At 37.9% G+C, this 15,566-nt stretch overlaps 1 protein-coding gene across 1 annotated transcript in view; it reads left to right on the forward strand.

Annotated features, from left to right (window-relative positions):
- The window catches only part of CCDC141 (coiled-coil domain containing 141), a 192,770-nt gene that overhangs the window by 43,638 nt on the left and 133,566 nt on the right, over window positions 1-15,566 (forward strand). Inside the window, exon 4 of the mRNA XM_036254760.1 lies at window positions 11,019-11,210. Within this exon, the coding sequence (XP_036110653.1) occupies window positions 11,019-11,210 (192 nt within the window). The remainder of the gene's footprint in view (window positions 1-11,018; window positions 11,211-15,566) is intronic.

Raw genomic sequence — 15,566 nt, forward strand, 5'->3', positions numbered from 1 at the left:
GTAGTTAAAAATAGTCAAGGGGCCCTGGCCGGTTTGGCTCAGCGGTGAGAGCGTCGGCCTGTGGTCCGGAGAGACCCGGGTTCGGTTCCCACTAAGGGCAGGTACCTTGGTTGCAGTTTGTCCCCGGCCCTGGTTGGTTGTGCGGGTGGCGACCACTCGATGTGTCCCTTTCACATCGATGTTTCTCTCTCTCTCTGTTCCTCTCTCTCCCTCCCACTCTACCTGAACAAAGAATGGAAAAATGTCCTCGGGTGAGGATGATAAAAAAAAAAAAGTCAAGGGGATGTCAAGTACAGTTTGGGGAATATAGTCAGTAATATTGTAATAACTATTCATGGTGCCAGGTGGGGACTGGAAACACTTCGTAAAAGTATATGATTATCTGACCAGTATGCTGTACACCTAAAACTAATACAAAATAATACTGAATGTAAATTGTAATTGAAAAATAAAATTTAAAAAGTTCCTGTCCTCAAGGGTTAGTGGGGAAGTCAGATACATAAAGACTATTTTAATGCCACCAGGAGTGCCCAAGGTTTCCCTTTCTTTCGCATTCTACCAACACTCGTTATTTCTTGACTTTTTCACGATAGTCATTCTGACAGGTGTGAGGTGATATCTCATTGTAGTTTTGATATGCATTTCTCTGATGATTAGTGATGTTGAGCATCTTTTCATGTCTGTTGATCATCTGTATTGCCATTTGCAACAACATGGATAGGCTAGAGAATATTATACGAGTGAAATAAGTCAGAGAAAGACAAATACTGTATGATTTCACTTACATGTGGAATCTACGAAAACAAAGCAAACAAAACACAACAGAAGCACACTCATAGATACAGGGAACAAATTGGTGGTTGCCAGAGGGAAAGGAGCTGGGGGGATGGGTGAAGAAAGTTAGGGGGATTGAGAGGTACAAAATTCCAGTTATCAAATAAATGAGTCACAGGGATGTAAAGTACAGCATAGGAAATATAGTCAATAATTTGAAATACTCATGTAGTGACAGATGACTGCTAGAATTATTGTGGTGATAATTTCATAAGGTATATAAATATCAAATCATTATGTTGTATACTTGAAACTAATGTAATGTTTTATGTCAACTATACTTTAATTAAAAAATATGTAACTATGAAACAAAAATGGTAATTTTAATATATTGTGATAATGCTAGTCAATCGGTGCAGTTTTTGGAGATCCCATTGAGAGCCTTGAAAATATGAGATAACCCAATCATTCTACTTTTAGGAATACATTTTATGGAAATAAGAGAAATTCATGAAGATTTATATGAAAGGATAAGAAGTCAAATGAGATGAATATCATTAGAATTGATTCAGCATAATATTACTTACAATAGCTAAAATGGAAACCAGATTTAACAAGATTTAACAATAGGGGGATACTTATTTATGGTATCTCATTGATGGGATACTAGAGAGCCACTAAAATAATATTTCTACAAAATATTAAAAAAGAAAGTGTTCATAATATAAAGTTAAGCACAAAAATAACACATAGCTCTCTATATCAGAAGTCAACAGACTTTCTGGTAAATGGTCAGAAGGTAAATATTCTAGATTTTGTGGGTCACATTTCTTTTTGAGTCACAACTATTCAAACTCTGCTGTAGTAGTATGAGAGCAACTATGGCCAATACATCAACAAAAGGGTTGTGTTCCAAAAAACATGATTGTATTTCAGTAAAAATTTGTGGACATTGAAATTTGAATTTTGTATAATTTTCATGTGTCATGAAATAATATTTTTTAAAATGTTGTTTGTAACTACTTAATGTAAATGTAAAATAATATATAAACCATTCTTAGTTTGAAGACCATACAAAAATAGATAACAGGCTGGATTTGGACTGTGGGTTATAGTTTGCTGACCTCTGATCTATACCATTATGACAGTGGATTTTCAACTGGTTTGACACAAGAATTTTAAGAACATGTAATACCTGACTATTTAGTCAAGGGCACTGACCTCTTTTTCTTTAGGTTGTCAAGTGAAAAAAGTGACAAGAGTCAACACAAGAATAGCCCTCTGGTGTGAATGCCCTCTCTTGAACCATAAATATATAGGCCATATAGTAGAGGTGCATCTTATCGGTCACATCCCATAATAAGGTTGTGTCTGATTGGTTCTGTACCAGAAATCCTTATACACAAATATAGGCACATGATTTTTTAAAAAGTCACTTTGGGCTCTGGCTAGTTTGGCTCAGCAGTTAGAGAGTCGGCCTGTGGTCCAGAGAGACCCAGGTTCGGTTCCTGCTAAGGGCATGTACCTCGGTTGCAGTTTGTCCCTGGCCCTGGTTGGTTGTGTGGGTAGCAGCCACTCGATGTGTCCCTTTCACGTTGATGTTTCTCTCTCTCTCTCTTCCTCTCTCTCCCTCCCACTCTATCTGAACAAAAAAATGGAAAAATGTCCTTGGGTAAGGATTAAAAAAAAAAGTCACTTTGGAACAAAAGAGTAGGTAATTACTATTACTATTTTTTTGTAAATCAAAATAATACCTATTTTTTTGTCAGATTGGAAAAAAATAGAATATATTTTTTGGTGTGCCACAGAATTTTAGTCATTAGTGTTTGTGTGCCATGAGGTGAAAAGGGTTGAAAATCACTGCCCTATGATTCTCTATGTGTATATATTTATGTAACACCATGTGAATATTAATGGTGGTTATCTCTGGGCAGTGGGGTTATAGGTAATTTTTATTTTCTATGATTTAAAATTTCTTCCCCATTTTTAATATGAAATTATGAAATGACATTATTTTCATAATCAGAAAAATAAAAAATTACCTCACTGTAGTAATAGCTGTGATAGCGAAAAGCACTTTAGAGAGACAGACACTCAAGGCCCAAAGAGGATGGGGGTGAGGGAAGGCTGGTTAAAAGAGCTACCCCCTGAACAGTGTTTTGCGGGTGGATCAAGAACTACTCAGGCATAGGCGAGTCACAGGAGGGCACGAGAAGAGTGGGAGGCAAGAGAGGAGAGCGTTCTGGGCTGAGACATAAAGGTTAGGCTGCGTGAGTGTCCGGGAGCCACAGGAATTTCGGAAGGCTGCAAGGCAGAGAGGGAATGAGCGGAGAGAAAGACGATTAGAAAGGGAATCAAGCAGTGAGGATCTTACTCACTATGCTTGCACTTTGAATTTTATCTTGAAATCCATTGGAAGCCATGAACAATGTATGAGCTGCTGAGTGACTTGATTATACTTCTGCGGTGGAAAGACCTACGTGGAGCCGAGCCGAGAATGCGCCGGGCAGGGTGAGCCTGCAGGCAGGAGGACGACTTGAGAGGCAACAGGAATTCAGGTGGGAAGTGATGACAAACTCAACCAAGGCGAGGGGATGGACGTAGAGGAGGGAGAGGGTTTGAAGGAGGATGACTCCTTCAATAGGCCTTTGTGACTGAGTATATCTGGAACTGGAGATGTGGGGAGAGACGAGTAAAAGTTGTTTTCCATGTTCCGTTCCTGAAAGCCAGGGAAGGTGGGGATTTGGTGGAGAAGACGGCAGGATTGATTTTAGATATTTTGGGTTTGAGGTAGTTGTTCGATGGTTGAATGAAGATTTTCAGTAGCGTTAAAAACTCAGAAAGAATGAATTATATAGACAGTACTGTAGTTGTAGTTGTAAGAGCTTATGTACTTACTTGGAAAGAGGTGTGGAACTATGATTCTTACTCTTTCTTTCCCACCCGCCCTCCCATGTTAAGTGGAGACACAATCTAATCAGTACTAGTGGCTCATTGTGGTAGTCCATTCAAACTTTGGGGTCACTTGCTTTATGTCCTCAGGACCACATCAGAACTTGTGGAAGAAGCTAAGTATAGTTTGAAAAAGTCGCACAGATGGTTTTGATATAATTTCCCCAGTCCCGCCCCTGACACATACTTGTTAAGTGAGAAGAACTAGGCATTTAAAAATAAGCAAAGGAAGTATGTTTGTAAAAGAGTCAAAGCACAGCAGGAAAGTCAGAGTGTACTAAAAGCAAATGGAAGAAAAAAACTAAGCAGCACATAGAAGTATTAATCACAAAGAAGTGCTTAAATGAGGATGACTTGCCTGGACAAATGTGAGGTCGTTGTAGACCTGTAAGAGAATACGTATTTCAGTAGGATGGTGGGGATGGAAGCCATTCAGGTCTGAGTTGAGAACTGGATAGGTAGTAAGAAGGAAAGGAAAATAATACAATCGTGACCAGGTGTCCCCCTCCTCAATCTTTCATATCTATTAACACAATTTGTAGTATTTGATTAAGAGATAATAGAAAAATTCTTGCTAAATAAATGAGAACATGGATGAGTGACTCCCTCCTTGAATAACTTCAGGTTCCATTAGGTATTTATCTTCTCTGAACCATAAAAGTCACTGAAGAGTATTATTGTATTGTATTTGAACAGGTGGCAGTTTGGTTTTAGCTTTAGTGGAGGTCAGAGAGCACCCTTTCCATCTAAGTGAAATCATTTCTACAGATTCCTGTTGATTGAGGGTATTTTAAGTGCTGTGGCGATAATATAAATATTTTAACGGTAGACACTATTATTTGTGTTGCATTATTATGACTGCCTTGATAAATAAGACATGCCAAATTAAGATTTCTCCCCTTTTAGGTGTGTTTTCAGATACTAATTTACCTTTTCACCTAATGATTTTTGATAGCCTTCAAGCTAGAAGAGCGTCTTCTCCCCATTTAGACAAGAACTCCATCTGTAGCAACTGAGAGAGGCCATTTGAAGAGGTGGAGGGAGGACCAGGCTCACTTCCACTGTTCAAAATCCTAGCCTCGAGGTTGCCTGCTTTTAATTTGTACAGTACATGAATCCTGTGCACTTTTAAAAGAGCGCTTCAGGACTGTTTAAACGAGAAGTAAGAGCAATAGAAGCCTTTCAGGGTGTCGTCAGGGTTTTTCCACGATCGGAAAGCGGAGATGAGTTGCATCCTGGAGAATGAGGAGGCTCATTTTGGTCCAGTTCAAGGGAACGTTTCTAGTAGTTCCGGAAAGCTGTGTTCCCAGAGTAACGGAGAGCTGCCGCTCTACAATGGCTCTGTCGTGGTTCTGTGAGAGGGGCTTCCCAAGGTGGATGTCGGATCGAAACAACTGGCTTTGAAACGCTCCTCCAGCAGCCTGTGAAATAAGAGAAAGGGAACGGATCCTCTTCGACTCTTCCACACATCTGACCACAGACATTTATTGAGCCCCTTCTATGTGAAGGGCAGTCAGTTTTCAGTAGGGCTGCTGTTTGGTGAGCTAATCCTCCATCACACCCCTCTCCCAATCACACAAACACATTGGGACAACTAAAAATGCCTCAGCACGTTTTCAGACACCCCTTTGGGGGTACTTCTGATTGAAAACCAGTGGTAAGTGCTACAGCCATAAATACGAGTAAGACAGAACTTAGGTTTCTGTGTTTCCTTTACAGACTTGAAATCACTATTATGAACGCGCGTGGGGCATTCCGCCCTCTAGCCCTCTCCACTCTCGTGTTTCAGGCCGGCTAAGTGATAACTTCCTGTTCCCCGCACTTGCAGTGGGAGCAGGGGGCAGGGGGAGAATCTCGCTGGGAGCTCAGCGATGCTCCCAATAGGTATTTCCTAAGTGCAGGCAGCATATGTCTGAGCACCACCTTCAGGAGGGAAGGCCTGACCGACAGGGTGACATAATAATGGTCAGCCCTAGAAAGTTGGAGAACACAGAAAGAACTAAAAGCCTTCTTAACCCCTTTTCGGAAGCTGAAGACATATCACAGAAACTCAAGTGTTATATATCAAACACCAGATGATGGATTTTGGCTTTGGGTTCAGATCATGTTCCATTTTAGGAATCTCACAGAAATGTACTCCCACTGGTCATTATCCTGAGATTTGGGATTGGCTGAAAAATATCCCTGCTCTCTGAATCCTGCCTGGTTCACTCCGAATCCCTCTCTCCTCCAGTATTTCAGATGGCGTTTGATAGGCCCTGGGAACATTGGACGGTGCTTGGTCTCTGATCCCAGCACCCCCAGGGTAATCTAAAATTCCAAGAGAATTTGGAGCTGACAGTTTTCTGACAATCTTTAAAGCAGAATGTCTACTGGCTTACTTGCAGAAAAGCTCCAAGAAAGTGCAACTTGTACAAATTAAACCCGAGGGTTCTGCAACAATGTTCTGGCCTTGGAATTCCAGTGAATAGAACATTTTGCAGTTCACACTGGAGGTCATGGGAGAATCCCGAGGAAATATTGGGAACTGGAATTGTAGTCCTCCAAGCTGCTTGCCCCCAAAACCTCTGCATCACTGATTTATAAAGTGTCAGTTCAGTGGGAAAAGAACAGTATTAAGAAGAACTAAGTTCTGTGTGTTTAACTAGGCTTAAAAGAGTTCTATGGAAAAAATACTTCCCCAAACAGTCCTATTAGCCATGGAAATAGCCAACTTTAGATTTATCTTATCACCTTCATGTCAGATCTGAGAAATATCATTGAAAGGTGAAGTGTTCACTTGCTTTGCTCTGAAATGAATCCATTGCCTGATATTTCTTACTCTCTTCTGCATCTCCAGCCTGGAATTATCAAGTCCGCCCAGTTTCAGTTTTTGCTACAGTCTTTGTAGACAAATGCGGTATCATAAAATTAAATAAGCTTTTTCTCTTTACATATTCTTAGACTAACACTCATTATAAGTAGAAATGGAGGCCAAGTTATTCCATTGACAAAAAGTATAAAGTGAAACACACACACAATACAAAATTAATCGGCCCTTAAGATAATCTAAAGCTTGTCGCACGGGAAGGAAATGCCTAGATAGTATGCTCTCAAATAGCTGTGTAAGAAAGCATGTACATTTGGTCTATTTCTCCTATCAATTTAAACAATATTAGTCTGGTTTAGCCTAAAGACCAAAGAGAACAGAGCTGGCGTGTATTCAGTGGATGTCTCTGAAGAATTCATTGGCATGTCCAGCACAGACTGCCTGAGACTTTTTTTGAGTTAGTTATGAAATTATTAGGCTCTGGTCTAGATATTTTTTTGTTGGATTATGAATTCTATTTTATGCCTTTATTAAGCACAAGAGAACCTCAACTGTGTAATGCATAACAAATGATTTTACATTTGTAAATATATCTGGCCCTCCTAGGGTAACAAATAATCCCCAACAGCAGTGGCTCACAGTCACAGATCTTATTTCTTTCATGTTCGCTTCATGGTGATTACAATTCACTTTTGCATGTCTTCATTTTAGGACCCAGGCGGAAGGAGCAGCTCCTTGTAGGAAAAGAGAAATGGTAGGACTCATTGGTTCTTAGAACTTCTGCTCAGGAGTAGCACACAGAAGCCCCGTTTACATTTCATCGGTCTAAGCAAGTCACACAGACAAGTCTGCCGTTAGAGCGTGTGGGGATATAATCCTCTCACAGGAAGAAACAGCAAGTAACTGGGAAAGGAATACAGTCGAAGAGTTTATGTGTGTTAGGATATAATTCGAAAGTGTAAGGAAGGAAAGAACTGTTCTAGAATTCTAATAGGAGATAATTCAGGTCCCCAGTTTCAGGATAACAATGGCTGTTTTTGTTTTTGTTTTTCTGAGTAGGTCTCTTTGATGTAATCGTAAAAATGAACATAAGATTTCCCCCAATGATAAAAATAATATATTCTCATAAAAAACTTAGACCATATAGGAAGGCATAAATAAAAAGTAAAATTCATTAAAAAAAAAAGTAAAAATCAATATATAGTCTATTTTAGAAAATATTCTACATCAGCTGGAGAAGAATGTATATTTCTCTGTTATTGGACATAGTAGTCTATACATGTCAATTATATCTAGTTGATTGATGGTGTTGCTTAGTTCATCTATATCCTTAATAATTTTCTGCTTGCTGAATGTTTCAGTTATTGGTGGAGAAATGTTAAAGTCTCCAACTATAGTGGTAGATTTGTTTGTTTCTCCTTGTGGTTCTTTCAGTTTTTATTTATGTATTTTGATGCTCTGTTGTTAGGCTCAAACACGTTTAAAATCGTTAACTTGTCTTGGAGATTAACCCTTTATTGTTATGGAATGCCTGTGTTTTTAAGATGTATCTTAATTGTTGAAAGCATTCTAGATGCCCCCTCCTTTTTCCCCATGGACTCCCTCCACTCTGCTTCTGTCCCACCCCAGACCTTCACTGCACTGCTGTCTGTGTCCATGCGCTATGAATATATGCATGTAAATTCTTTGGTTAATTTCTTCTTGCCCCACCCTTCCCTCTGAGATTTGTCAGTCTGTTCCATGTTTCCATGTCTCTGGATCTATTTTGTTCATCAGTTTGTTCATTAGATTCCACATATAAGTGAGATCATGTGATACTTGTCTTTGTCTGACTGGCTTATTTTGCTTACCATAATACTCTCCAGGTCCCTCCATGCTGTTTCAAAGGGTAACAGATCCTTCTTTTTTTTTTATAGCTACATAGTATTCCACTGTATATTTTTTATCGACTCATCTGCTGATGGGCACTTGGGCTGTTTCTGGATCTTAGCTATTGTAAATAGTGATACTATGAACATAGGGGTGCATATATTCTTTCTGATTGTGGAATGCTCATTCAGTCTCTCATAATATTCCTTGCTTTGAAATCTGCTCTGTCTAAAATTAAGGTAGCTACTGCACTTTTCTTTAAATTAGCATTGCATGGTATATCTTCATTCATTATCTTTCAATCTATCTATGCCTTTATAATTTAATTTGGATTTCTTATAGACAACATATAGTTGGGTCTTATTTCTTTTATTCACTCTGTAGTCTCTGCTGAACCAAGGAGAAGGTGGGCAAAGGCAAGTAAAAAGACTTCAAAGCTTTTCTACAATTTTTAGGTTACCTTTTTCTTGCTTTAGAGTTCACTTGGTTGCTGTAAGTCTTTCACTACTTTTCAGAGTGTTGACTAAGAAGATAGTTTTGCTTGCTTTTTTGAAGTTTCTATAGGATAGACCACTGGATCTATCTCCTCTACTATTTTTATTGACATCTGTCAGATGTTTATATATTTCATTTGGCTTTTCAATGTCTCTACTTTTAAAAAATCAATTCTTGCCCAGCTGGTGTGGCTCAGTGGTTGAGCGTTGACCCATGTACCAAGAAGTCATTGGTTCAATTCTCAGTGAGTGCACATGCCCAGGTTTGGGGCTGATCCTCAGTGGGGGCATGCAGGAGGTAATCAGTTGATGTTCTCTCTCATCAGTGTTTCTATCTCTTTCTCCATCTCCCTTCCTCTCTAAAAAATCAATAAAGAAAAAAATTAAAAAACATAAAACAATTCTTAAGTTTTTGTCTAATTAGTTAATTTCTGATTTGTGTTTAATCAATTAATCCTTTTTAACATTTGTTTTATTATCTTTCTATAAGTTAGACCTAAATGTTAATTAATTAATTTTTTCCTTTAAAAATAAAGTTATCTAATGCTATGAATTTTATCTGTGCATAAAATTAGATGTATCTTAGGTTTCAAGCATAGTAGTCTTATTATTGTTTTTTCTAAACAGTCTGTAATTATAGTTTTTAGTCTCCATTTTATCTAGGAATTATATTTTACACTGTTATCCTAAATTTTCTAAGAGATTTGTTTTATTATCTGGACTTTTCCTTGTTTATTTCTACTTTTCTTTTTTTCATTGTATCTGACTAGCTATATCTACTTTAAATATCTCAATGCCATACATATAAAGGTTCATGCGTTCCTAATTTTTACTGTGAATTACAATATTGATCAACATAAATTGCCATTTTTTAATCTCAGTGTTTTTGTTTTAATTTTTCATTTGTCTGAGATTAATATTGCTAGTCCCCTTTTAGTTTTGATAGTTCTCCTTTGCCTGATATATCTCATCTCTTCATTTTCAAAAGTTATGCTTTTTAGTTAAGAGATGAATCTAGAAAACATATAAGTTAGTTGAACATTTTTTTTATCTGATAATGTTTGTCTTTTAATTGAAAAAGTGAACTTATCCAATTTTTTGGTTTTAACTAATATTTAATCATATTCCTATCATTATGTTTTGTTTTTTGTGTGACCTGATAAATGTGCTGTTATTTCTTTTGTTTCATTTGTTATATTTTGCTTTATATCATTTTAGTGCTTTTTTTCTGCTGATATTTTGGATCTTATTCATATTATTTTGTCTAATATATTTTAAAAATTGTGCCTTTATTTTTGTGCCAACTTCAAGAATGAAATTTGTTTTTGGGGTCTTCCATCTGTCCCCAAATGAGACAATTATGTAAGCACGTGTTCATATTGTGTTCAGTCTGTATTGCTGGTTACAAATATTCTCATTTTTACATTATGAATACTATTTCCCAAAAACCTAGCCTTAATATTTACATCAAGCTTCACAAACATATTAACCATAACAATTTTTAAAATAAATAGTTTAATAAAAAGTTTGGGTTCATTTCTTTTTAAATTAGCTTTTTTTTTTTTTTTTAAATGTGAGGTTAACACAATCTCCTGTACCCCTGGGAATGTAGATGTGCGCCTTGATAAATCTCTAGTATTTGAAAAATATTTATTATTATTATTTAAAAAACTTTTTTCTTTATTAATTTTAGAGAGATAGGAAGTGAGAGGGAGAGAGAGATAGAGACATCCATGAGAGAGAACATCGATTGGCCGCCTCCTGCATGCCCTCCACTGGGGATCTGGCCTATAACCTGGGCATGTGCCCTGACCAGGAATCGAACCGACAACCTCTTGGTGCATGGGTCGACGCTCATCCACTGAGCCACACTGGCCAAGCTGAACAATATTTAAATGTGAATGCCTGTAGTCTGGCATGCTCCCTGGTTTACCACAATCTCCACTGCTCCATCCTGTCTACTTGATCTGCCTGCATCGCCGTTTCAGTTTTTAAATTCTCTTCTAGACCTTTCTAGACCACATACAGTTTCAAATATCCAAGGGTTTAAAATGAGATCCTGTATTTCTTACACGGAGTGGCACTCTGCCTTACATCTTTTCTTCCTTTCTTGGACTTAGGCTCTGGAAGATCGGGTGTGGGAGCTCTTGCAGGAAGCAGACAAGACAGCCGAGGAGAATAAGGAACAGAGTCGGGTGTATGACGCCATGGCCAGTACCCTGGGCGAGGCATGGGCAGCCCTGGTCTCCATGCTGGAAAGAAGAAGGGAGCTGCTCAGTTTGACCTCTGAATTTTTTGAAAGTGCCTTGGAGGTTTGTATTTAAAAAAACACATCTCCCTTTTCTATATTAGAAATGAATAGCATTCCTGAAAATGTTATATTTCTGCAGACATTGCAATTGGTTCAAAAAAGTGTCAGAATAACCAAGATTGTATGTATGTGTGTGTATTTGCACACACGTGTGAATGTGTGTGTGTATACATATATATACACACATATATATATATATAATTTAATTCTTGATTGTGGAAACATAAAGTTTTAATATTTTATTTTTTTTATTTTTTTATCCTCACCCGAGGATATTTTTCCATTTTTTGTACAGATAGAGTGGGAGGGAGAGAGAGGAATCGAGAGAGAGAGAGAGAAACATCGACGTGAAAGGGACACATCGAGTGGCTGCCACCCGCACAACCAACCAGGGCCGGGGACAAACTGCAACCGAAGCACGTGCCCCTAGCGGGAACCGAACCCGGGTCTCTCCGGATCGCAGGCCAACGCTCTAACTGCTGAGCCAAACTGGCCAGGGCAAGTTTTAATATTTTACATGTAGGCCTTCAATCAAAAGCTAGGTACAGTTCACTAAAATAAAGTAAAATATTAAGTAAAAATGGGAACTCTCATAAGTCATTATATTTTCCTCTGTAGAAAACAGTAATATAATTACTTAATAAAACAATTGCCCCGATTATAATATTACTAGGAAATGGTGGTGGAGAGTGTTTTAATTACTAACAGTTGTGGACTAAAAGTTCTGCTGATTATTCAAAAGGAATTGCAGAATATGCCATAGAATGTCTGAGTTGTAAGCATAGAATTTTATAAAGTACTTTCCTAAGGCATACTGTGGAGTTTTTATAGTTTGAACTCATTAAAATGTAAGGCAAGAAAAAAGTCCTGGGTCTAAGAAGGTCATTTTCCCCTATGATTTTTCTTAAATTCTACAATTTTTTTGAGATTCCCAATTTCAAAATGTGAGACTCAGAGAACAACATCAAAAGAGATGTTATGGTTGGTATAAGACAGTTATGGAAATTTCACTTTTAACTACTCTGTCAGTTGGCAGTCCATTCATTTTGATATGAGAGCTCTGCTTCATTAAGATAAAGCACAGGCTTTGAAAAGTATGACATTTCCAAACTGAAAATTCAGGACTTAAATTCAAAATAATGAAGGAAAGAAGATTAGTAATAGAACATAAAAATTGGGGTAGATGCTCTCATGCATCACAGACTGGGTTAAAAGTAAAAGGGAAGAGCAAAAACCGCATTGTAACTTTCAAGGTTTGTTTTCCACAGTTTGAACACTGAAGGCCACCTCACAGTTCATTTTACAGACCATCTTGGGAAAAAGTTCTACGCACAGTTTTCTCCCCTGAAACAAAATAACCAAGTGAAATACACCCACAGAGGCCAAATTATAGATACATCTGATTTATTCCATCTAAATAAGTAGGGTATGGGTGTCAACTGCCCTGGAAATTCAGCTCACTTGAGCACAGGAAATTATTTTTATTTCAAACATTAGGTTCAAGATTTGTTTCTCATTGTGTAGTAATGCTACCAAATTTTCTCAATGATGAGAAGTTACTTCTAGCCCTGGACTTCTAGTTTGGCTTAGCGGTTAGAGCGTCGGCCTATGAACCAAAGAGTCCCGGGTTTGGTTCCTGCGAAGGGCACGTACCTTGGTTGCAGTTTGTCCCTGGCCTCGGTTGGGGTCGTGTGAGTGGCAACCAGTTGATGTGTCTCTCTCACATTGATGTTTCTCTCTCTCTTCTTCCCTCTCTCCCTCCCACTCTATCTGAAGATAAATGCAAAAAGTGTCCTCGGGTGAGGATAAAAAAAAAAAAAAAAAGAAGTTACTTCTAGGTACTACATAAAATAAAAAGAAGTATAAGTCAACCTATAATTCAACCCAAAATTCTGACTCCTAGTTAAATGACTAATTGTTTCTTATATTATCCTGCTTCCAATTTTGTGGATCACTTTATACTTAGCTTAAGGCAAACTGCTACATGATCTTCCTGCCTCTTGTGTACGCCAGAGCAATTTTCATTAGTGATTTAAAAAAAAGAGTGAGCCCTGGCCAGTTTGGCTCAGCAGTTAGAGCGTCAGCCTGTGGTCCGGAGAGATCCGGGTTCGGTTCCCGCTAAGGGCATGTACTTCGGTTGCAGTTTGTCCCCGGCCCTGGTTGGTCGTGCGGGTGGCAGCCACTCGATGTGTCCCTTCACATCGATGTTTCTCTCTCTCTCTCCCTTCCTCTATCTCCCTCCCACTCTGTCTGTACAAAAAATGGAGAAATATCCTCGGGTGAGGATAAAAAAAAAAAAAAAAAAAGAGTGATATTAAGAACAGGGTTTTTGAAAAATGTCTCCCTGTCACCATTTCTACCCCATGCAAGCTACAGAAAGGAGAGAAGTGAGGGAAAGAAAATAGCCATAAGATAAAACGTAACAGTATTTCAGGGAAGCTTTTTCTGAGTAAAATTGTTTATTTAAAAAATTAAAAAAATTTTTTTTTTCTTTATTGATTTGAGAGGGAGAAGAAGGGAGAGGGAGAGAGAGATAGAAACATTGATGAGAGAGAACATCGACTGGCCGCCTCCTGCATGCCCTCATTGGGGATCGGGCCCACAACCTGGGCGTGTGCCCTGACTGGGAATCGAACCGGTGACCACTTGGTACATGGGTCAACGTTCAACCACTGAGCCACACCAGCCGGGCATTAAATTTTTTTAAAATAACAGGCTGAAATATACAATTCACCTACAGATATTTTTCTTTTGCTTTGAAGGTTCTGTTCAAAGAATGCTTTTAAATCAGTTATTAAAAGTGGAATGAATTAGAGATGTAAATGATGTGTAGGTAGGAGTCCCTTATTAAACTATGTGCATTCAAGAGTTCTTTAGAGTCTGGCCAGTGTAGCTCAGTGGTTGAGCATGGACCCATGCACCAAGAGGTTGCTGGTTCGATTCCTGGTCAGGGCACACGCCCAGGTTGTGGGCCTGATCCCAGTGGGGGGCATGCAGGAGGCAGCCAGTTGATGTTCTCTCTCATGGATGTCTCTATCTCTATCTCCCTCTCACTTCCTCTTTCTCTAAAATAAATAAAGGAAAAAAATTTAAGAAAAAAGAGTTCTTTAGAAATACAAGTAATTTCTTTTTGCATGATTGATAATTATCAAAGGACAGTTTCTAGCTCATAGACTTAACCATCAGAAGGGTTTTTCTCTTCAATGGAGAACCATCGTCCCTAAAGGGCAATGGCAGGTATCCGTTCAGTGGTTCTAACAGGATGGTGGAGGCCTTCTCTGAATTTCCAAAGGAGACATGCTCCTTAGTCTATTGTCACTATCATAATACAGATCTTGTTAATCAAATAGCAATATAAAAATATGAACAAATCACTAAATTTAAAATGGTAGCTTGGAAACATCTTGAGAAGGAAGACAACCTCTGTGACAGGCTTTTGTTTATTTCACTGATGCTTTGCCTTTATGAGTTTATTCTCTACTTGATCCAAAGGTGAACATGTTGATTGAAATGCTCTTATAAACTAAAATAATTTCCTTTGCATCATAATGTTAAAACAAACCAGCTATTTGTCTGCCATTATGAATATGCTGTATTAGCACACCCTTTTCTAAAACTTGTTTCTAAGGTTAGTCCTCTGAGAATTTTAACATTCCTTGAAGAATCTTCGCTTTATACGTCCTCCATGTAGAAACACACGGAGATCAGTCACATTCCCCACCATTTAGGGTGTCGAATTGCTGTTCTGCTTTTGAAACAGAGGAGAAAAATTTCATGCTTGCTGCATCAAATCTCTTTTTTATTTATATAAATAATGCAAACATTTTTTATAAAAAATAAACAAAATTACAAATTACAGATTTAAAAACTAAACTTTTACCTTCCTTAACCCATACTTAATGCCATTCCTTCTCATAAATGTAACCCTTTGGTGTGTATCTTCTCAGACCATTTTATGTACAAATATATTTTTTACAAATTATATGCTTTGTGTAAGACATGGATTAGACATTGCTTCTTGGACATTTGGCTGAGATCAAGTTTAGATATAGGATTAGACTATTATTTTGAAACTTGCATTTTTTCAGCTCTAGGTATAATTATAGAGGGAAAAAAACCTCTGTATTTCAACTATCCCTCTAAATTGCTTCTTAAGGAGAATTTACTTATAATTATGTCATCACTGGTGAGCCAAATTTCTGTTGGTTTCTCCCAGCACACTTCCTGGTAATTCTTTGACAAACTGCCTTATAATGTTAAAAGTGGCTATATTCTTTACATAGGACACAAAATTTTAGATGAAAATTTTAAGACATTTGACCAGTAAAAAGGTTGGTTTGTTTCAGAATACATGATG

Source organism: Molossus molossus, unplaced genomic scaffold (genome assembly GCF_014108415.1).
Source record: "Molossus molossus isolate mMolMol1 unplaced genomic scaffold, mMolMol1.p scaffold_m16_p_11, whole genome shotgun sequence".
In the NCBI taxonomy this organism is placed as follows: domain Eukaryota; kingdom Metazoa; phylum Chordata; class Mammalia; order Chiroptera; family Molossidae; genus Molossus; species Molossus molossus.